Raw genomic sequence first — 23,099 nt, forward strand, 5'->3', positions numbered from 1 at the left:
CTTGATACTGTAAACAACATGGCCAGCAGGACACATCTGCCATTCTTCAAATGTTAGTTTGAATTTCAGATACTCCAAAGGCTTAGTCCAGGAGTGACTACCACTAAACCATCACTTTGTTAGCCATTCAAGATTGAAAAGAGGACAGACAAAGGTCAAGTAGCTTCTAGTTACAATAACACATGCAGAGCAGCTGCCAGTCAACTCTAGGAAGCCACTTGCTTTATTCTTGGTAAAATAAAGGATATGTATTTACTGAAAGGGAGAATCCCTTTTTTAAACAGCTAATTTGCTTGAAGTATTGGACTGACTTTGTTAGGCTGCCCACAACAACTACCTAGGCAAAAATCAGGCAACACATGATAAGAACATAAACAGCGATGACTAGTGTTACACCAGTAAGAATTTTGAGGAAGAAGCTTGTGTGATGCTGTACTTCACAACATTCCCCAATTGCATTAACAAATGGCTCTCCAGAGTTGGCAATCACATGTCAGTAGTGAGAGAGGGAACCAGCGAGCCTTAAGTCATGCATTCATTAACCCGCCGATCCGAAAACAAAAAAGGGGAAAAAAAAGCATAAAGAACTTTATGTTCAATTTCCCATGCAGTTCTAGAATCATGTCATCTATTGTCCTCTGATGCAATGGCAGAAGGAAGGGAGAATGATGGAGAGGTAGAGCCTGAAAAGAAATTTGGATAAGCACTGAACAAGGTAAATAACGAGGCAAGAAAAGAACGTGTTATAGACAGTGCACAGAATGTCACTACTCTCAGAAAGGGGAACAGACTGAATGCAATAATTCTGCCACATCCATATCTGCCAACTATTCAGTAACAGAAAGACGTGATCAGCAGCTGGAATATTTTTATTATATACCCATGACTATATCCAGTATCTCTAAGCAAACAATGCCACTATCTCTTACAACCACTGACCACAACCACCTGGGAATTATGAACATGTTTGTATTACATGTAATATTAGAGAGAGAGAGAGAGAGAGAGAGAGAGAGAGAGAGAGAGAAGGATAATATACAAAGATTTGCGGGAGTGAGTTTGAGATGGTATGTAAACTCATGAATAGCAAAGCCATAAGCGGGCTGTGCAAGCCATACTAGCTTACCAATTAACCACCAATTCTCCACGTGAAGTGTTTTACAGAAAGTGTTGTTTATTTGTTATAGTATACTGCCTCTAAATCTATATGCCTTAACTACTGTAAATCAAATCATCAAAGATTCTAACTGAAAGTATAAACAATATTTACAAAAAAAAAGAAAAATAACTAAAAGTATCTTTTCTAAGAATTTTGAATCTTAGTTTCCACTGAAATACACACTGCTCACTTCTAGAGATCTATTTCCACTCACTCAAATGGCCACCATTTCTAGTTCTGAATAACGATGCAGCAAAAAGTTTTGTATCTCCTTACTACAGCAAGAAACTTCAAACTAAACTTCAGCTGTATGTTTTAAGCAATTTAACAGTTCCCTGTCCCAACACATAATTCAGATATATTACCGGCAATTTTAAGCAGTTCAGGCATTTGACAGCTGTGGGCAATACTGGTAACTAAGTTTAAGAAGCACAATAACCACAATCACATTGTTGTCACTATCAATTTACAGGCACTTACAAACCTCCCCTTCCTTTCTTTGTGGAGTTCTATGTCTAATATACATAAACCACCAAAACCTCAATTTATCCCTCCCAATGTGGGCACCTACCGGAAAGGCCCAGCTTGGGTGAGCACGCGTGTGCATGTGCTATCTGATGGTCTGTCTCACATCCACTCCTACCTCACTTAAATGTAGCAAGCTGTACTGCAGAGGTGCCCCATTTGGCCCTTTCTCTCTGAACTAACTCCAGATGCTCGCTCACTTAACTGAAGTATTTAACTGAGGAGCCTAAAATTCCTGTAGCAAATCCAGGTCTATTCAGAACGTCAGGAATTTTCACCCATTCATCTTAGCTATTAATCCTCTCCAACCTTCAGTCTGTAAAAGGGGCACCAGCTCTGCAAAGTAGAAACTACACTTACGGTTAGGAAACACCCACCACATCATGGTTATTATGAACTAGCTATTGTCCTTATGTCATATGTCCCTATTCACAATAGTGATAACCAAAAGAGCAAAACCTTGTACTACACCTGCAGATAATACTTAGTCAATATTTTATTCAATATCATATTTCAATAGACATTAATATTTGTGTAGATTTAGACTACTATTTGGACTCTGAAACAGCCTCAGACTATTTCACTCTCCTTTAACAAGGGATATAAAAAACAAAACCAGGTTGATTCCTTATTATAAGGCTATTCTCTAACAGCCATCATTAAATACAATTCTTAACATACACCTTCTCTCTCCCCCTCAAAAGTATTTCTTGGTGCAGACTGACTGCAGTCATAAACTGTTCATGGCTGATGCCAGGTAACAAAATTTGCCATCCCACGGCTTGAAAGGACAGCAAACTCTTCATTCCAGTAACATTCAATCAATCAACATATTCATGTCAAAGACTTGTTAAGCAGAACTGGTCTTTAATTTTTAAGAAAGGAGATGGAATATCTTAAAACCCTTCCATATATAGCTGATATGGTGATGATGCAGAATATCTGCTTACCCTTCTCTGAAGGAGGCAACGTTTAGGGAAGAAAAAAAAAAAAAGAAGCGACATTTGAACACAATTTCCCCAAGGCAAACTGATCCGTTTGGTCTCCTCTATGATGCAGGCCTTCTTGATAGACCTTTGTTCTTGTTAGCATAAAAACTGTGTGCCATAGATGCAAGCTCACCCTGCACCTGGGGAGTTGGCAGTTATGGGGAGGCTGGAGGAGTCAGTTTCTACGTTTTTTAATTTTCTTACTCATTTTTTCCAAAGATTTTTGCTTTTTCACTTCCTGGTGCTTGTTCCACAATTCTACCCAAGATGCATTGAAAGCAGGAGAGAAAAAGAAAGAGTCAGCGGCTGGTAAGACAGGTGAAAATGGGGAAAAAATTTGAAACAAAAACCCCACCCCTTCATCTCAAAAAAAAAAAAAAAAAAAAAAAAAAGAGAGAGAGAGAGAAATGTATGACAACTACTGAGTGAAGGGTTAATTAACACCATTTTACAAGAAATTAATGTTAGGAATCGAGCACTGCATCATCTCTCTTTTACAGAATTTAAATGCTAGAGATGACTTCGTACAGCAAACCAACTAAGGAAAAACAGCTATTATGAATATATAAAATGCAATTGACCACCTTTCCTGAGAAAGTCCTTTAAGACTGTCAGATATTTATTCCTCCAAAACATAGGCATCACAGAAGCTCCAATTAACAGAAATATTTTTAAGTCTTTAGTTTATATCATTGAAAGGAAAAGGCACAAAAACAGCAGCAGCAATTCCAAGAAAATTAAAACTGTAGGTTAACACAATATTTAACCAATATTATATTGTAAAAATTATCACAAATTTTACAAGTACAACACGTTATTTTTGACCTGACAGCATTCTCAATAAGTGCTTGGATCTGCCTATCAACCAGTCCTACATGCAAAAAGATGAACTCTGCATCCCCTTGTTCCTATCAGGGTACAAAGAATGAAGACCAGAGAAGAAGAAGAAAAATGAGCAAGATATCGGTCATGCTTAACACCAACTTCCAAAATTCAAATTAGGTCACAGCATCCCAAGTCAAGGGATTTCATAAGAGGATACAATGCAGAGAAAAGGAAAAAAATCTCTGAAGTCTGCATGCACTCTTTTCATTTGAAGCATAGCCCTGAGACGAAATACTGATAAGGCACTTGCACTTTTCTATCACTCACATTCCTCAACCCTCTGAAATGCAGTCATCTTTTCTGCTCAGAAACATGAGATCATTCCAGGTGCTGGCCTGTTGGCCAAAGGAAACATTACGAGCTGACGTGCTGAACTGACTCTGAATGGTGGGCACTGTCCTTTCTCACTAGCATGGTTAAAGCTGGGAGTGCTACCAGGCAGATACTCTTAGAAAAGCAGCAGAGGCAAAGGGAAGGAAAAAGAAATAAAATGCTCTTCAAGGAAACTTACTGAGCAACTAAAAAGGTCACTTGAAACATGGCAGAAACCCATCCCACCCTGCGAATGGCAGAAATCAGGGCAAGACAGGCCCTAAAAAAGTTCTATTTAGCAAAATGTCTACTGAAAAAAAAAATAAAAACGGATATTGTTACAATTGTGGAGGAAGGCTCCAAAGTATTATCGTTAAATGTATCAGGATCAAGGCAAATGTAGCAAAAGAGAAAAAGCTATAAAGACAGCTGCTAACCAGGTGATTTCTGTATCTGCTTCATGATTGATGGATGTTCCTTCAACTTTCGTAAGTACACAGATGGATAGGATAAAATTGCTTATGGATCCAAACAGCATCCTATAGGCTTATCTAGCTGAGCACACACTGACAGAGATAACCATCTCTAAGATGTACCGAATTTGTTTGTTAAAGGGCTTTGAAAACATCTGGCCTCTTAAGTGCTCAGTCTATATGGCTTTACTTTAAAAACCACCAGGCTGAAAGCTACGTTACCTGCTGTTAAATTACTTTTAGCTGACTTGCTTGTTAATTAAGGGTAGAATATCCTAGCACATTAAAAATAGTCTAGATTTTACTCTCAAGTACTTTGCCAAAGAAGAAAAGGAAAACCTCAAATAAACTCCAGGGGAATAAAATACTATGCCTATAACTTTGTTATATGAGCCTGAACTAAACAGGACAGCAGGTGCAGAACGGATCTGATGCAGACAAAATAGGCAGTACAATCTTCTCTGTTTCAAAAAACTATCAGAATAAAGTGATCTGCCAGCATTAAATACTTATTTTAAAAGTAGTAGTGGAAACTTCAGTAATTACTAACATTTTCATTAAAAGTTACTGCAAGTGTGCAATAAAACCAAACTAACCATTAACGTAAAGGGGGAAACTATTAACTATCAACTTTAAAGCCACCAGTGTCCTAACAAAAAGGACAACACTACAGGTGACGACCATGGACCCTGGAAGACAGGAACCCCAGAAGCAAGCAAACAATTTGTATTCTTTTATGAAACAAAGTATCAGAAGCATCATATTCACAATTAATTTCCTAGCTAAGTAATTAGATATTAAAGCACAGCAAGGATCAATCCTCAACTGATAAAAAACCATTAAATAAGAACTTTGAATACCAACAACCTTCCCTGTTACAAGGGAACATCCTGCATACTTCAGAGGTACACAAGAAACCATAAACTTTCCGAAAAATGAACAAGAAAAGGGGGTCAACCAGGAACACATCCACCCTGAACTTTGGAAAACTCTGTGAACCTGCTGGCTGCTGTTCCCGTAGTGCAAGAAAACTGCACACATTCAGCTACCATACCTCTAGACCTTAGAGGTGTAGTTTAATCGCCACGCCAACACACAATTTATGTATGGCTATTGCAGAGAGTACTGTACATGATTTTACTCCATCATGCTGACAACTAACTTTTCATTCTGTATTTTCTCTTGTAACTAGATCAAAAGGTTAGCAGCTCAATTTGTATTTTGTCCATACACTACCAACATATTCATTGAGAGTTTTATTTATGTATTTGCAACCTGAGGCTGTAATTGCCTTCCAAACCTCATACAATCAAGGAACTTCTGAGGTTCAAAGGGACCTCTGGAGATCATCTAGTCAAATCTGCTTGCTCAAAGCAGGGTCAACTAGAGCAGGCTGCTGCAGGACCAGTCTGTACACAAATCAGGTGTTCACTGTCTCCACAGATGGAGAATCCACAACCTTTCCAGTCAACCTGTTCCAGTGTTGGATCATCTTCACATACAAACATTTTTTCTCATGTTTAAATGGACTTATTTACAAATATTTTGTTATTTCAGCAACATGTAAATGTTTACCAAACTCTCCTTCCCTAAAGAAGTTAGTTTGAATGAGAAAGTCTGCATTTCACTACAGAAAGAATTTCAGTCTAGTCATGAATAACTCTGGTCCTGTATATCCAAAGTATTAGCTTATACTGCAGCTTCCATAACAAAACATAAAGGAAGCATAATAGCCAAGCAGCTTTAAATTATCTTCCTGCAACTGAAAAGAAATTCCCTTTACTTCTAGATCTCAAGAGTCAGATGAACATGGACACTACATTGTTTTTACAGCAATTTTTTAAAGACTGACTTGCATACTAGTTCATGGTTCTTGGTGACAGACAAAACCAGTTAGAAAAAAAGGCTTCAGAAAAAACATTAAAGTCTTTCAAACTTTGATCAGTTTTGGTGAAACCATACCCTTCATGTAACTTAGTTCCACAGAAGACACGTGGAAATCATCAGAGCATCAGAACTACCAATAAGAATTTACCTGTTGCCTGTCCTTGAACACTGTGAGTTGTTTAAGGCTAATATTCTGCCAACAGTAGTTGACATAATACATTAAGTAGAACTTCTTAAGGTGCTTCACAAACACAGACTGTCTGATCTTTACGGTTTCCATTTCTATGAGGCTTTAATTTCATTGAGGGAAAGAAGCAGTCTCCGCAATTCAATCAAAAGATCTCTCTTCATTCTTTAAAAGAATGCTGGCCTAGCATCTGTTTTATTCTTAGTTGTGTCAGAAGCATACTTTCCTTTTTCTCTTTTCTACAGAAAAGAAATTAAGTGCCAGAGTGAGCCAAACCACTAAACTGAAATGCTGGAAATCTGAAGCTCTTTTAGCTCCCCGACAGATTTTTCAAATAGAGCGCAAGACTAGTTTCTGAGCAACTGCCTCCATAGATTACCTTTTGAAACAAGAAAGCAAATCAAGTCAGAGGAGTTCAGCATCAGTTCATAAGGACTCAACACCACTCAGCCTGCAGCTATTCTGTGGGTATAAGAATGAACACCTGCACTCCTGCCCCATAACTGCCCAGTACACACATTTCCTTGTCTTATGCTACATGCTGCAGGTACAGCCTCACAGTAGCGCGCTGCTTTCAGAAGATTAATCTTTCATACAATGATTCCATTGCAAAGTTATTTTAAACAGGCTATAAGAAGCAATGGCTAAAATTCAACATAACACATATTTGGAGTTGATAAAGAATTTCTCGCACATGCTGATGGTACTTTTATATGTTGATGGTACTTTTCTCTTGTTTACAGTCCTCAGCAGGTTGGATCCAACCAAAATTTTTTTTTTTTTTTTTTTTCTTCCCCCACCCGCCGTCCCCCTCAAAAAATCTGCAAGGCCCTTTTTAGGTAAAACAGTTTAAAGCCTAATCCTAACTTTTTCCCAGACATAGGGAAAAGCTGTACCAGCTAATAAATTAGACTGGGTAAACTGCCAGTGACCAGCCTAGCAGATGCTGTTTAGAAGGACAGGCATTCTATTTGCTATTGCATAGAAGGAAGATCCATCAGTCCTGCTCACTGAAACTGTAACACTAACTAAAAATGTTTTTGGTAGTTTTTATAATCACTAATCAGCAGATCCTGGGTCCCACTCCTATCAGGATGCAATTTAGATAACCCACAGGTAGTCAGCAATGATTAGAAAACTTTTGTTTCATGTAGTGCCTTCCACAGTCACCCTTTCCAAAGTCCTGCTGTCCCTGTTTCCCTTCTGCCATTTTTGGTTGCTTGAAAACATCAATCATAAAGTGAAAAATAAAGTTGTCTAAAGTGTAATGAAATTCAGAAACAATTAAGATTAGAAAGCTTCTGGGAGAAAACTGCCCTGGATAGTTTATCCAAGAGTAGAGTGAGAACACATATGATTGTTCCTTGTGATCCAAAGTGTAAATGAAGCATGTTACAGCAGCAATGTAGTGTGTCAAAATGGAAAGAATGCAAATAGAACCTAATGCTGAAACAGAAGTCCCTCCTCCACTTCACATGCACCTCAATACACACCAATGGAAGCAATAAAATTTTCTTCCTTTAGACTTCTTGTGTCAAACTCCCTTGGCCCTTTGCTTGTAGGGCTTGGTGCCTTTGGCATCAGCTGAGGTACCGGCAGCTGCACTGCAGGTTTTGGCTCCACTCTTGGCGATGACGCAGGATCCTTGCCAACTGGAGTGATAGATCCATCCGTTGGACTTCGTTTTCTCTTTTCTAGTTCTTTAAAGGAAAAAACCAAAGTGTCGGGGGGGGGGGGGGGGGGGGGAGAAAAAAGACATAGGGAAAAAGGAAATGAGAGCAGAAAAAGGAAGATGAGACATATGGTCTCACCTAAATCATTAAGCCTGGCATTGAAACAGCTCAGTCCCACATTTGTTCCCACAGGTCACCATGGCTTGCAGATAGTCTGACACACTGGCGGAAACAGTAGAGGAGAAAGCCAGAGTGCTGTTTTTGGGATTCTTTTACCAAGAATATCACTTCTAGAATACAAGCAAGCTCCTGTCGCAGTGAAAAGATGACAAATACAATCACATTTGATGGGTAAACACTAAATGAAACTTCAGTTAGGAAAAAAACCCAAAAAACTATCAGCTATAGTTCTTCCATCATTCTCTGAGAATTCCTGTAATTATATGTCCTCAGAGGCAGTTTGGATTATTTCTCTGTATCTGTATCAAACTCCACAGCCTAAATTACAGCAAAACTTTCAGAATAAAATAATTCAATTAGGTTTTCTGTAAAGAATTTCCTGCGATCCTACACAAACTAATAGTAAAACTAATAGCAAAAACTTCATATCCTAATATCTAAATTTGTCATACCACTAGAGCTTGTGATACCTTTGTCCAGTAGATTAAAAGACTCTATCAGCAACACCTTTCCATTTAGATAATAATTAAAAGAATCAACACCAAACATTCAACAGACTGAACAACTCCATCTTTTCAGAGCAAAAGTGTTTTCCCAATTCCTTGTACGTCTTTTCAGAAACCTCCTCAATTTTTCAAGATGTGATGATCAGAACTGGAAGCACTATCTCAGCTATCTAGATCAACTCCTTGGACACAGGTAAAACATACTAAACAGCTAAAATTTTACTACAAATCAAGATATCACACAATAATGAGAGAAGTCCTTCAAAGACATATCAAGGCTTCAAAATTTTGTATCAAATTTTGTTTATTATGACCACAATTAATATACTGGATAAACTCTACTTACCATCAAATTATGGTATCTGGCATTACATTAGCAAGACTTCACTCTAAACCCATTGAGCTTTACATCAGCCACTCTATAATTTTGCTTAGGATCAGTGTCAGACCGAAAGGCTTATAATTACCAAGAGCAGCCTATTCCCCCCATCCAGGACTGTTACATTAGCACAGCTTTCCTCACCTTCCTCAGCATTCTAACAGCAATTGGAAATGAACACCTGGAACTCACAGGGCACCTAAGCCAACTCATACAATCCCCAATGCAAGCCACCCAGAACACCAACTGTAAAGCGTTCAGCAGATGTTACTCCTCTGCTACAATGAAGTAAACAGCTTTTCATCATCTGAGATTACAGCTGAGTCAGATATTCAGCAGTGAGGTAGCTTTCTGTCATCTTTTGCCCTTTTTCCTTACGTATCCATTTTCTTATTTTGCATTAAGAATCAGATTTTAAGAAAAAGCCGAAAAATAAAGATGTATTTTCAGACTTTTCTCTCCAAGAGTACTTAGTGATATAAGAACCATTGTGCAATGCAAGGTGGTTGGACAGTTCTCACCTATTTTGAAAGTGTCGTAAACCCCCTGAAGTATCAGAAGCCACAAAACAGCTACCTTCACAATAAAGATCTTGTTTGGTTCATAAACACCATATTCTTATAAACACTTTTCTTACCTTTGTTGTAATAGTGAGTATGTGCTATCTCTAGCAGGCCAAAAACACTGGCCATGCCTCCCAGGCCAGCATTGGCATATGACTGCTCCAGGCTCAACACAGTACACTTCAGCAAGTCCAGCATGCCTTTATAAACCTTGCGGCTGATCTCCTGCAATGAAAATCCTGTTAGTGTCACTATTTTAAAAGTGAGAAAGTAATTCAAGAATATAAATTCCAGAACTGCTGTAACATCAGCTTTTAGGAGGCAATGTAACAAAAACTTTCTATGAATCGAGCCTCAGCAGACATTAGGTATGAGGACCCTGCTGAGTTCAGCACTGACCACATCCTGTATGACATCCTGTCGAGCATCTTCTTCTGACTGGATCGTGCGGTTCAGCTTGCTTAGTACAAAAACACGGAGCTGCTCACTCTCCAGCAGACGTCGGACTCGCTTCATGTTCAGCCAGCCAACACCTTGTCCATCGAGAACATTGTGTACCACCTCCTTCAGGAACTGCTGGTTCTCACTGATGGATTAAGAGGAATCAGGCAAAAGTCAGCCCTCTGCTTACATCGGCTTGCATGGGAAGAGAGACATGGCCAGGACACACTCAGAAATGCATTTCCTATTAAAGCTAAGTTTACAAGAAAAAAAGTTCAAATCAATAAGCACAGAGTGCACACAGCAATCTCACTACCCTGGACTTCAGGACAGTCGACTTTGGCCTCTTCAGGGACCTGCTTGGTAGAGTACCACAGGATAAAGACCTGGAGAGAAGAGTGGCCCAAGAAAGCTGGTTAATATTCAAGGATCACCTCCTCCAAGCTCAGTAGCGATACATCCCAACAAAGAGGAAGTCAGGCAAAAACACCAGGAGGCCTGGATGGATGAGCAAGTAGCTCCTGGACAAACTCAAACACAAAAAAGAAGCCGACAGGGGGTGAAAGTAAGAACAGGTAGCCTGACAGGAATACAGAGAAATTGTTCGAACAGCCAGGGATTAAATCTGGCCAGGGACATCTAGGGCAACGAGAAAAGCTTCTATAGGTATGTCGGTGATAAAAGGAAGGCTAGGGAAAACGTGGTTTCTTCAGAAGGAAACGGGAAAGGTGGCTACCCAGGATATGGAGAAGGTTGAGGTACTCAGTGACTTTTTTGCCTCAGTCTTCACTGACAAGTGCTCCAGCCACACCGCCCAAGTCGCAGAAGGTAAAGGCAGGGACTGGGAGAATGAAGAACCACCTGCAGTAGGAGGAGATTAGGTTCAAGACCATCTAAGGAACCTGAAGGTGCACAAGTCCATGGGACCTGATGAGATGCATCCATGGGTCCTGAGGGAACTCGTGGATGAAGTTGCTAGCCCACTATCCACCGTATTTGAGAAGTCGTGGCAGTCTGGTGAAGGTCCCACTGACTGGAAAAGGGGAAACACAACCCCCATTTTTGAAAAAGGTAAAAAAGGAAGACCTGGGGAACTACAGGCCAGTCAATCTCAACTCTGTGCCTGGCAAGATCATGGAGCAGATCCTCCTGGAAACTATGCTAAGGCACATGGAGAACAAGCAAGTGATTGGTGACAGCCAACATTGCTTCACTAAGGGCAAACTTTGCCTGACAAATTTGGTGGCCTTCTACGATGGGGTTACTGTGTTGGTGGATAAGGAAAGAGCAACTGATGTCATCTACCTGGACTTGTGCAAAGCATTTGACACTGCCCCGCATGACATCCTAGTCTCTAAACTGGAGAGACACAGATTTGATGGATGGACCACTCAGTGGATACAGAATTGGCTGGATGGTCGCACTCAAAAGAGTTGCGGTCAATGGCTTGCTGTCCAAGTGGAGACCAGTGATGAGTGGCGCTCCTCAGCAGTTGGTATTGGGACCGGCACTATTTAACATCGTTGTTGGTGACATGGACAGTGGGACTGAGTGCATCCTCTGCAAGTTTGCCAACGACACCAAGCTGTGTGGCGTGGTTGACACACTGGAGGGAATGGATGTCTTTCAGAGGGACCTTGACAGGCTTGAGAGGTGGGCCCGTGCCAACCTCATGAAGTACAACAAGGCCAAAGTACAAGGTCCTACACATGGGTCAGAGCAATCCCAAGCACAAATACAGGCTGGGCGGAGAATGGATTGACAGCAGCCCTGAGGAGAAGGACTTGGGCCTGCTGGTTGATGAGAAGCTCAACGTGACCGAGCAGTGTGCGCTCATAGCCCAGGAGGCCAGTCATATCCTGGGCTACATCAAAAGAAGCGTGGCCAGTAGGTCAAGGGAGCGGATTCCGCCCCTCTGCTCCACTCTGATGAGACCCCACCTGGAGTCCTGCATCCGACTCTGGAGCCCTCAGCACAGGAAAGACATAGACCTGTTGGAGCGGGTCCAGAGGGGGGCCACAAGAATAATCAGAGGGATAGAACACATCTCCTATGAGGAAAGGCTGAGAGAGTTGGGGCTGTTCAGCCTGGAGAAGGCTCTGGGGAGACCTTACAGCAGCCTTCCAGTACCTGAAGGGGACCTACAGGAAGGATGGAGAGGGACTTTTTGCAAGGACATGTAGTGATAGGACAAAGAATAATGGCTTCAAGCTGAAAGAGGGTAGACTTAGATTTGAGATAAGAAAGAAATTCTTTGCGATGAGGGCGGTGAAACACTGGAACAGGTTGCCCAGAGAAGCTGTGACTGCCCCCTCCCTGGAAGTGTTCAAGGCCAGGTTGGATGGGGCTTGGAGCAACCTGGTCTAGTGGAAGATGTCCCTGCTCATGGCAGGGGGGTTGTAACTAGGTGATCTATAAGGTCCCTTCCAACCCAAACCATTCTATGATTCTATGATAACTGCACACAGCCCAAGCTCTGTTCTATGGGTGTAGTATCAAATATTTTATTTTGTCCATTATTTCCTATAATAAGCCATAATCAGAATTTCCTCTAGTCCTTCTAGCTACCGCTCTACTTCTCACCTTCACAGCACTCCTCAGAATCTATAAGAACCCTCTACGCCACAACCTTCTCCCACAGCTGCCTTGTCTGACCTGTAGGGTTTCCTTGAAAGAGGAAGCACAGCACAACTAATAGCACTACTGCAGCAGCCTTGGCACGTGTACTGCTTCAGCTTGTTTTGCCACAGGGAAGGGAATGGTAAGAGGAAGATACCTCCTGTGCAACCTGCTGCATTCCCCAGTCTGAACTACAGTTATTGTTCTTGCGTGTCTCCCAATGCCAATAGCTCAAAGTAAATTTCACTCTACCCATGACTGCTATATAAGAAAGGGAGAACACACAGGCACAGGTCAGGTAATGTTCACTTGCACCATTCTGAGTCCCTTCCCAACGCCAAGAAAAGCGATTCACTTGAATTCATGGAATCAGACTGCTTCATGTGACTCAGCTGATCCCCTGCATGGTGCATTGAAACTCCAGTGGCTTGACTACCATGTTAGAATGGACTCATTTGCAAAGAATAAATACTGAGTTAAAGTAGGGACCCGGAATTCTTTGGATCTCAGACAGAATGAGGATAGATTTCGGAGCATAGAAAAATACGTATACTCACTATTAACTGTAAGACCATCCACACCAAATCTTCTTGGACATGCAATAATAATGATACATGATAATAGTACATGCAAGCTTAGGGCCACAGAAAAGTACTATTTTATTTTCAACAGCTAGACTTCTGAGGAAACATTGGCCAAGTATGAGACCATTGTAACAACACTTTATACTCAAAAAGCAATGAAAACTATTACCTGGAATTGCTAGTTCGTCCCTGAGGTGATGGAGATTCTCTCTTCACTGTTGGGCTGTGCTTAATGACTGAAGACTTTTGATCCACAAGGGCTCGTCTATTTCCTAAACAGGAGAAGAAACAGCATGAGAGGAACAGGTGGGAGGAAAACAGCCTGATCCCAGGACAGTAACAAACAATGCTAAGGTTGGCTAACACATCTATTCGGATTACAGGTAACAGACTTCAAAACAAAATCGAAACTCCAAAAAAGCAGCAGCATATATCATATTCTAGCATCACACATCGGCAGAAAACAGTAATGGGAGTAATGCAGAGAGAAAAACAGAAGATGGTAATGAGAGCAAGAGGTGAAAGGCAGGAAAGGTTTGGCTGCTGTGCATGCAGTTCCACAACAAGAACAATCTTCAAATTAGTCACTATATGTAAAAGCATAATGCATTGGGGGTGACTAGTATAGATCATGTGGTACTGGTTACCCAGTGAGAAAGGTAGCCCAAAGTCAGGCATAGGGAATGCTGGAAATTGTTATATCATGCACAGCTCATGCTGTAGGGAACCCACCTTCATTGCTTACTGGGCCAGCTTCAGTAATAATCTCCATTATAGTATTTAACCCAAATACTGGGACACAAAATATACAATTAGTAGTGTACTACAATATCTACAGTCCCCACCACCAGCATCAAATGAATCCAACTACCAGCTTCTTCCCAGCCCTCCCTCAAAACAAAACCCAAATGATGCTAGAGCAGGAAGGATGCTTGAAAGCCCAAGACAACAAGGGCCAGCGTAATTAATCTTTGAGATAGTGCTTGACTTGAAATTTGGCATTGTGGAACCTATGTACTGCATCTTCAAGAATATTGTTGCACACATTGTATTTCAAGGGCACTATCAAAAACATCTGCATCACTGAGGAAAAAAAATCAATGGATGTGCATGAAATAAAAACTAAAAAGGAAGATGGTAAGTGGTCAAACAGCAGCAATGAGATGGAGTCCCAGCATCATTTCCCATTACAGTTAGAAACACAGGGTACCACACACTTGGTAAGAACAAGTTTATGGAGCAATTTTGTACCTGTACAACAGAGACAAAACCATTTAAAAACCAGTGAAGTGCCCAGTGGGAATCCCAGTGAGCCAGCATGCACATGTAAATGAACACAAACACACACACACACACGCTTGCACATGCATAAAACAGACTGAGCTACTCCACAGAAATCCCATCCTCATATCTGCGTAGTAACACTAAAGGACCTACAGGATTACAGTAAAGAACACCAAAGTGCAGAAGATGAGGCGCAAAGCATGAACGTGGAATGGCAAACCCCATCACTGTTTTCTTCCAATGTATGGAACTGGTCATTAAGTTTACCCACAGAAATAACCCTGACATAAAGCATGTTTCTTATCCAGTACAACTGGACATGAAAATGTAACCAACTGGTAAAAGGTTGTCAAAAACAGCTGCGCAGAGTCTCTGCTAGTGTTTTCACCATACCAGTCCTGTTCCTCCTCATTTTAAACACAGGGAGTGATTACTTATCTCAAAAACAAAGTCCAAAGCAGAAACACAAAAACCAGCTTTTGGCCTTTGTTTCCACAAGGTCAAAGGTCAGCAAAACATCATACCAACCTTCATCCACATCCCTTCCCACTTCCAGATTAAAGTAATCTTTACCGATGAAAATGATGAGGAGGAAAAAATAAGTGAAAAAAATCAACGTATTGAAACAAAAGCAGTAAGTTCTAATCAGATAGAATAACTCAAAAGGTAAAATAAAACCTTTCCCCAGTTTAGCAGCTGAAAAGATCTCAACACTAAAACACCAGCACGTGCTCAGTCACCCTTCTCTTATTACGTCTGGTATAAGGACGACCAGGCTAATTCACCACGGTAAAAGAGGGTCATTTCCCTAGTGCCCATTCAGACGTGCTATCTAATGATACTGCAGACAAACAGGAGATGGTCCAATGGAAAGATTGTGCTCATAAGTTAAGGATCGATCTTCACTCCGAATGAGCTGAAGCATAGTTATAATTTGATTTCGATCAGAAATTTTCTATTTAGCGAACTGAAAAGACTATAAACACTTTTGAAACCCACAAACACTGCAGTCTCCATGGAAGGCTGATATTATCCCTACTTATAAATGCAGCATCATTGCTCTAACAAGTTACCTAAGGCTAATCATGAAGATAGTGGTAGTACAAAAGTAGGACCTACCTCTTGGTTCCCATTCTTTACACTAAGTACTTCGAAATAAAACAAAATAAAATACAAAACGAAACCAACATTCATAGTGTATCCATTAACACAGGCTGAACTAGCCAGTCTCCCATTCCAACACCGCCCAATTGTTGGGAAGAAGTCTGACTGAGAAATATCAAGACAATTTACTGTCTTGACACTTAAGACAGGTACTACCCAAACTACCACAATGTGTCACCCCCAAGATTCCTGTTAGGGGTAAGACCTCAGACTGCCAAGTCACAAGAACTGCAAAGGCTGTAAAAGACAAAGGAGAAACTGTTACCTTTCAGGCTGGGAAAGGGAGTATTCTTGTCTCTCCCAACTTTGGTTGGTAGGGCTAAGTTGGACAGACTGAAACTTGTGCTGTGGTTTCTGTACAGGCTGCCTATGACAGGAGAAGAAAACAATTAAATGCCTAATGCTCACTGCACATACCCGAACTTCCTAAACTTTCAGTGATTCACCTGCTTATTCCAGATCCCTAATGATGAAGTTCTTATTACTCAAAAGTCTCACACACATAACATCATCTCATTTATACTGCAACCACATCTGTAACCCAATTATTCTAAATTGTACAAAAAAGTAATTCTTAGCTTCCATGTTACAATCATTGCTGTTGTATCTTTGATTCTTAAATGTAGCAGCAATATCCACCTGTCTTTCTGCACTTAAACAGGTAACCTCACATCAGCTGTGTCTTCTTGTTTGATCCTCTTTTTAGGAGAAAATGAATGGTAGGGGCCACACGAGAAAACACGATGACAGAAGATGTCCAAAATGTGTAATTCTGAACGGAGGATTGTGCCCTGTGCTTTACGAAACACTGTAAATCTGCCACAGAAGCAGGCTTTAAAACAGAAGCTTTCCATTTATACGGAGAAAACAAAAGTTCCTCCTAGTACAGACAGATCTTAAGAACACAGTAATTTATCATCATCCGGTTAAGCCTGTAGACAGCCTGAAAACATCTCCTGTACATCAACGAGCCGATTAACACTTCAAGATGTTAATTTAAAATGTCAGCATACTATTTCAGTTTGCTTTGATTCTCTTTTTGCAGCCTTATTTTAGTAACAGTCATTTTACCAGAAACATCCAATGTACTTTCCTCACTGCTGCAAACTTCATGCATTGCTCCCCACTATAGTGCAAGACTCAACTGGCCGTATCTTCTTTCATTCATTAAATAAATCTATATTAGTTTTCAACATCTGTAGATTTTATTATTAAAATATAATTGAAAGTAGGTGAGCACAATCAAGAAATTTAATTTAGCACCTAAACACACAACATGGTAGCATGGAAGGCATACTACTGGTAAGATTTTTGTATCAACTTCATGAACTTGCACATTTCTTTGTTTAAATGAAACTGAAAGAACTTCTGATCTGTGCCTTAAAGTGCCATATAACTCAAGAGCCTAACCACATAACTAAAGTCATCCTTACTGAAAAATACATAAAGCAGTAGTTATCAGCAGTGTAAGCTACATAGTTCCTGTGGGTCCCAACATGACTTCTGGAGAGCTGGTAACAATTTGCCAACCAAGCCATTCTCTTGATTAGCCATCCCTCTATTCCATCGCTCTGTAAACTCTAATAAAATAAATAAAACCAGCTTCATGAATGCAATAGTACATACTTGCAAAAGACATGATGCCCCCAAAACCTTCACTGCTGTTGTTGGAGACAGTAGAGTTTGGGGAGCTGGCCCTGGAATCTGAATCTGCATCAGAATCATTGGCCAGTTTTAAACTGTTTGGACGGAGTAGCTTCTGAGACCTTAAAGAAATTAAGTACAACTGTTATTAGCTTTCCCCCTTCCCACCCCAAATCAACACATTGTAAGACTGTGGGAGATCGATGCTGGTCTCATTCCTCATAAGTATTCACCACACTACCCTTACCTTGTGGGAAAGAAAAAAAAAGAAAAAGAAAAAACGAGAGAATTGAAGCATCTTTACATTCAGGCTTTTATTACCTTTCAGGGCATGCTAAAAACTTGTCTGCAAAAGGGCACTGGTAGATTTGGGGGTGAAAGGGTTCTGCTTTGAAAGCAACAGCAAGAAAATCCAATGTCATCAATCACTATAGTATCTTTCCCCCAGAAGACAAAGCTTCACCAAAAAAAAAAGAAAAAAAAGAAAAAAGAAAAAATCACTCAAAGGTTTCCAGAAATCAGCAGGTGATATACTAGAATGTTTCTAGGAAAAATCGGTAATTCTGTTTGCTCCTACTGCTTACATAAAAGCCAGGAACTGAAGAAACGGACCAAGTGCCTTTACTCAAACCAGAGGGTTTACAGAATGTCAATATTAATGTGAGCAACAATACATTTCAGGTGCAAAAGACACTTGAACAAATGAACGTTAAACTATGTGAAGCAGATGGAAACCCCAACAGTGCTGTATAGAAGGCCAGGAGACAAGGAGGACTCACCTGCTTCCATTGAGATTCTGGTTAAATCTTGGGGTGTAGCTCTCTTCCTGCTCATCATCTTCATCCTCCGTAGGAAAACCATACTGCGGTTCAAAGTACGGATTATCATACTCTCGCTTCCTCACCACCCCTTCTGAGGAGCTCATGCTGCCAGCTGTGCTGTCGCTCTCACGACGATCCAAGCTTATCTTGGGAAAGCTTGGTTGCAGTGGCAAGGAAGGGAGATGGTTTGAAAATCCAGCAACCAACTTCTCTTCCATTTCTGCTGAATCTGCTGACTCCTGTGGACCAGTCAAATCATTGAGCTGTTCGCTAATTTGCGTTACATACAACTGAAGGGCAGGACAAGAACAATTATTTCAAACTGGGAAGTCTGCAGGGTCTTTGCTGTTTGTTACTGGGCCCCGACCCCATCCCCACTATCCGTGGCTCTAATCTGGATTTTATACACGCTGCAGTATTTGTCTTTCTAGGGACTTACTCCCCTGTAAAACAGATCTTACTGGTAAGTGTTAGCTCAGGATAACGGCTCTCCATTACAGCGTTTTGTGGTTATGCAAGCAACTCCCATTCTTCCTAAATGACCACAGATTCATGAGTTTCCCCACCCCACTCCCTGCTCCTCTAACACATCAGATCTTTCCAGGGTTTGTAAAAGCAATTCCTGCAGTCACAACCTGGACCACTGGTCTCTGTTACTGCTGCATTTTTCAATGCATGGGAGCTTTTATGTACAGGAATGCTCTATCCCATCTTAAGAGGGTACCAGCAAACTCCACCTTGCTCGCAAAGTCCAGAAAGAGCATGCAACTTAATCTGTGCATGGCTTCATAGCCCTATTAGCTTTTTCCCTTCTCAGAAAGAACCACATCCATTCTCCCATTCTTTATATCCTAATACACTGATCTTGGGGCTGAACTCATCTCAGTACACACATGATTCACTCCATGGATGACAGTGCTGGGGCTGCTACTGGCTGTAGTACTGGAACTTGAACGAGGCTGGTTGTTCTCTTGGGAGTTTTCACTGTCCATGGCCTGTTCATCCAGATCCCCTGAATATTCTTGAAAATCATCAAATTCCACTTCACTAGCATCACCAAGGGCTGCGTGAGTCAGGGGGTCAACATCTGCAAACACATCATTTTGCATTAAAGAACACTGCCTTCCTCAGCCTTTTGCCCATCTAACTAAAGATCCCTAGCAGATGAGGACTGCTCAGTAGAATAAACCTGCATAAAAAATTAGGTCGTAAAGGGCTTTTGGAGGTCATCTATTCCAACTCTCTGCTCAAAGCAGAGGTAACTTCAAAGTTAGAGCAGATTGCTCAGGGCCTTGTCCCACTGAGTTCTGAAAGTCTCCAAGGCTTGACATTCTTCTACTGCGATCCTGGGAACCTGTTTAACCACACGAACCATGAAGATCTTTTCCTTATGAACTAGCAGAATTTCTTTTGTTGCAATTTACGATTATTACCTCTTGTCTCTAGGACACAGGAAATGTGTTGGCATTCCTAGATTTAGTTTATTGAATAAACTGAGAGTTTCTCACTCTCACAAGAGAAACTATGGCTGCAGCCTCCATGTAAACCACAGGGAATGCATTTTCCTGTCCCTACTAGGATAGAGAGACTCATTTAAGCCAGCACCGAGAACCAATATGCAGGGGCAGGAGAAAGCTCATACTCTGTTGCCCTTACTGCACAGTATCTACTGGCAGCATCAGGTTGTTTCCAGATCTAGCGACCCAGTTTTGTTCAGCAGCACTTATTTCTGTTCCTCCTCCTCCCAGTGTCCTTTGGAGGGCTTTGTTTATAAGCAGGAGAAATGCCTTTTTTCAGCCTACCCCTGGATATTGGTGTATAGAAGACACTTACCTCAGAGCAAGACTACAATGAAACAATATTTTGCTCTGATTCAGGGACTTGGGGGAGGCATTTTGCCCCACAGTGCAGATGAATGGGGAAGAGAAACCTGTGTGGACCTTGTGAAAGTACAGCTCAAAGTTACTCACTTGGGGTATCGCCATTAATGTCACATTTCATCATCTCACTGACAAAGTCACCAAGGGAGGAGTAGGAGGAACTTGAGTCGTCATAGTCGACACTGTCACTGCCACTGCCACAACAGGTGAGAAAGAGAGATGAGTGGCAGCACCACAGCAACAGCAGAGCCTGATTTTTCAAAGATGTGAATCAGCACTGTTTTCATGGGCCTCTTAAAAATCCCATGGTATTACAGTCTCTATAAACAAATTTCTGGTAGGAGTCAGAAGCCAGCTTCACGAAAGGTCAGAGAAAATGAAATAACTTTGAGGTACATCCAGAGACACATGGGAAGACGTTTAAAGGTTCTCAGCAAATTTAATCAGGTCAAGCGTAAGTGAGCAGGGAGTAGTGTATTAATTCTCAGTGTGTGTGCATGCATAAGATGACTTCAAGGGAAGTGGAAATCACAGGTAAGAGCATTCCCTTTTTATACTAATGATAAATCCCACTCTGTCAGGACCACTGGTGCTGTGTAGAACACAAGAGATGTGCAAGTCCAAGAAAAATCTCACAGGCTAGCAGAGAATAAACAATAATAAAACTACATGAAAAACTCTGGGAAACACGGCCAAAACTACTGTAACAAAGTTTACTCTCATTTTACTGAACACACAAGGAGGTCTCGGGTAGTGGGTAGTACTAACAAGCTTCGCATAGCTATGTGCACCGAGTAGAGATTTGAAAGAGTGGTAGGATGGGTGGGAGCACTTGTAGTGCCGCAACACAAATACCCAGAGAAGGAACAGCATGGAAGAAAAAGAATTAGGGTGGGAGGAAATACCAAATGTCAAGTGGCATAGAGGTAGCAAAAGAAAACAGGAAAATACAAATGTTGAATCACATTAAATGAAGGTTTGAGAAGACACTAGCAAAGTGTTAAGAGGCTGCTGTCATGATGGAACAGTGAGACAATTTACTTCAGTGTCAGTATTCTGTCCAGACAGAAGAAATGAAACAGCAACCTGGCAGGCCAGAGGAAAAGGCTGCAAACGAGAAGTAGGAGAGGCACAGCAATCTGAAGTAGCTATCATGTGACTAGGGTTACACTCCGCACTCACCTGTCATCAGTGGGATCAGAGTCTGTTTCTTTCTCTACTGGGACATTCAGTGCTTCACCCAGCTGTGAATTGCTGTCATAGACACGGTAGTGGATGGGCTGCAGCTGGTGAGCATACCACTTTGGTTTGTCACCGATCAGTGCTGGGTCAAACATGTCTGCACCACAAAACAAGGAGAGAGTTAAGTGAACTCATTTACTGGTGTCAAAGGCTTCATTCACAGTGAGGCTCCCCCCTACCAAGTCCTGCACAAAGGAGGGGACAGTCTCTACTCTAAGAAGCCTAAAAGACGACTTCTCCATAACCAGACAAGACGAGGTAAAATTAATTGGAGGAGTGAGTGGTTAATAGCAGGGCTAACATGGTAGAAACACATAAGGATATACATAAAAACAGACAAATGTTCCTTGAACTGGATTTCCCTCCCCAGAAGGAAAAATACAGTGTAAAACTAACTCCTTCCCTAGAATCTCTCTGCTTTTTAAATTCCTGCATTACATCTAAGTGCAGGAAAGGCAAGACCAAAACTTACTGTTATGAATTCTTTGGAAAGCATAATTAGTAGGGTTGAGTGACCATTCTCCAAAGTATTCTACTGCCTGTGTCCTGGAAAGCTTATCTGCAAAAGGTGTTTGCTTTGGCCTAGAGGCAAGAAAAGAATTTGCCTGGAAGGCCACCACTGGTCGTGGGAAGAGACGAAGAGTGCGAGTATGCATCTGGAAACCTTGCAAAACATTTGGCGAGTTGAAGAATCTCACCATAGCAACTCTAAAAAGAAACAGAGGACAATATTTCAGACAAAAACAAAGAACACAAGATAAAAGAAGACAGAGAGCCTTTAAAAGGTGTGCAGTAGGCAATGTTTCAAACCTTTGAAGAACAGTAACCCGGTATGAAAAACAGTCGTCTTAAACACTTGTATTTAAAAAAAGAAAAGGAAATTAAAAAAACAACCCAAGAAATCACTCTGTTTTAATTCACCATCTCAACACCAAGACCCACCCAATGAGGGACATCATTCTCCTATCTGCTAGCTGAGGTGACAACCAAGTCTCCAGATTTTTTTGTAGTGCAAGGCTTGTGATTTAAGCTGAGGATACAATATCAGACTGACAAGTGCAGGTAAAGTAGATCATCTACAGGAAAACGCAAAAAACAAAACATCCCCTCAAGATACACAGTTATGTTCATGCAGTTAATAGATCTGAGATAAACACTGTAATTTCTGCTCCTTTTTTCCCCATGATGTAAAGTAGAACCTGCAGTAGAAACTGGAAGATGCTGCTTCCACCACAGGACCCACAGAAGTGTCTGTGCTGCCTTCAAGTGCAAACTGTATGAAGACTCAACACTACCTTCCTGTTCAGCCTCACCTGGTAGCCACATCCACAGAGTCCACATCATTTCCATAGATCAGAGGGTTGAATTCTGTGGAGGGAGTAGACTGCAAATCATTCTGCGGTCTTCCCAGCAGCAGTGGCACCTCCTGCCCCTCATGGAACTTCTCGAGATTAAGAATGGGCTGAGTATTCAGACTCATGCTGGCCAGTGCCTAACGAAGGACGACATTATGCACACATTCAGCAAGAAAAGTTATTCAAGGAACAAGAGAGAGATCAGAGTTTCCCTGCCCTCTAGGCAACTGCAACAACTGTGCATGCTTCATTAGTCTTAAACCATCCTCTACGCTCAGTCAACAAATATCTCCAGGCTCTCCTTTATGTGGATTGTCAAAACTATCTCCTCAATGCTGAAACAGACC

The 23,099-nt window shown here is 41.2% G+C and overlaps 1 protein-coding gene across 26 annotated transcripts in view; it reads right to left on the bottom strand.

Moving 5' to 3' along the window:
• The window catches only part of MADD (MAP kinase activating death domain), a 79,537-nt gene that overhangs the window by 29,649 nt on the left and 26,789 nt on the right, over positions 1 to 23,099 (bottom strand). For 4 of the 26 annotated variants that reach the window (XM_075425797.1, XM_075425801.1, XM_075425790.1 and 1 more), the window contains 15 exons: positions 22,711 to 22,889; positions 21,870 to 22,105; positions 21,338 to 21,494; positions 20,246 to 20,352; positions 19,169 to 19,362; positions 18,234 to 18,565; positions 17,437 to 17,576; positions 16,076 to 16,177; positions 15,175 to 15,213; positions 14,095 to 14,154; positions 13,532 to 13,634; positions 10,118 to 10,304; positions 9,793 to 9,943; positions 7,911 to 8,117; positions 2,878 to 2,931 (listed from right to left, as the gene is read on the bottom strand). In XM_075425797.1, coding sequence (XP_075281912.1) covers positions 2,878 to 2,931; positions 7,911 to 8,117; positions 9,793 to 9,943; positions 10,118 to 10,304; positions 13,532 to 13,634; positions 14,095 to 14,154; positions 15,175 to 15,213; positions 16,076 to 16,177; positions 17,437 to 17,576; positions 18,234 to 18,565; positions 19,169 to 19,362; positions 20,246 to 20,352; positions 21,338 to 21,494; positions 21,870 to 22,105; positions 22,711 to 22,889 — 2,248 coding nt within the window. The remainder of the gene's footprint in view (positions 1 to 2,877; positions 2,932 to 7,910; positions 8,118 to 9,792; positions 9,944 to 10,117; positions 10,305 to 13,531; positions 13,635 to 14,094; positions 14,155 to 15,174; positions 15,214 to 16,075; positions 16,178 to 17,436; positions 17,577 to 18,233; positions 18,566 to 19,168; positions 19,363 to 20,245; positions 20,353 to 21,337; positions 21,495 to 21,869; positions 22,106 to 22,710; positions 22,890 to 23,099) is intronic. The other 22 variants (XM_075425807.1, XM_075425820.1, XM_075425795.1 and 19 more) reach the window with 14 other exon arrangements.

The sequence above is a fragment of the Opisthocomus hoazin genome, chromosome 7 (assembly GCF_030867145.1).
Source record: "Opisthocomus hoazin isolate bOpiHoa1 chromosome 7, bOpiHoa1.hap1, whole genome shotgun sequence".
NCBI lineage: Eukaryota > Metazoa > Chordata > Aves > Opisthocomiformes > Opisthocomidae > Opisthocomus > Opisthocomus hoazin.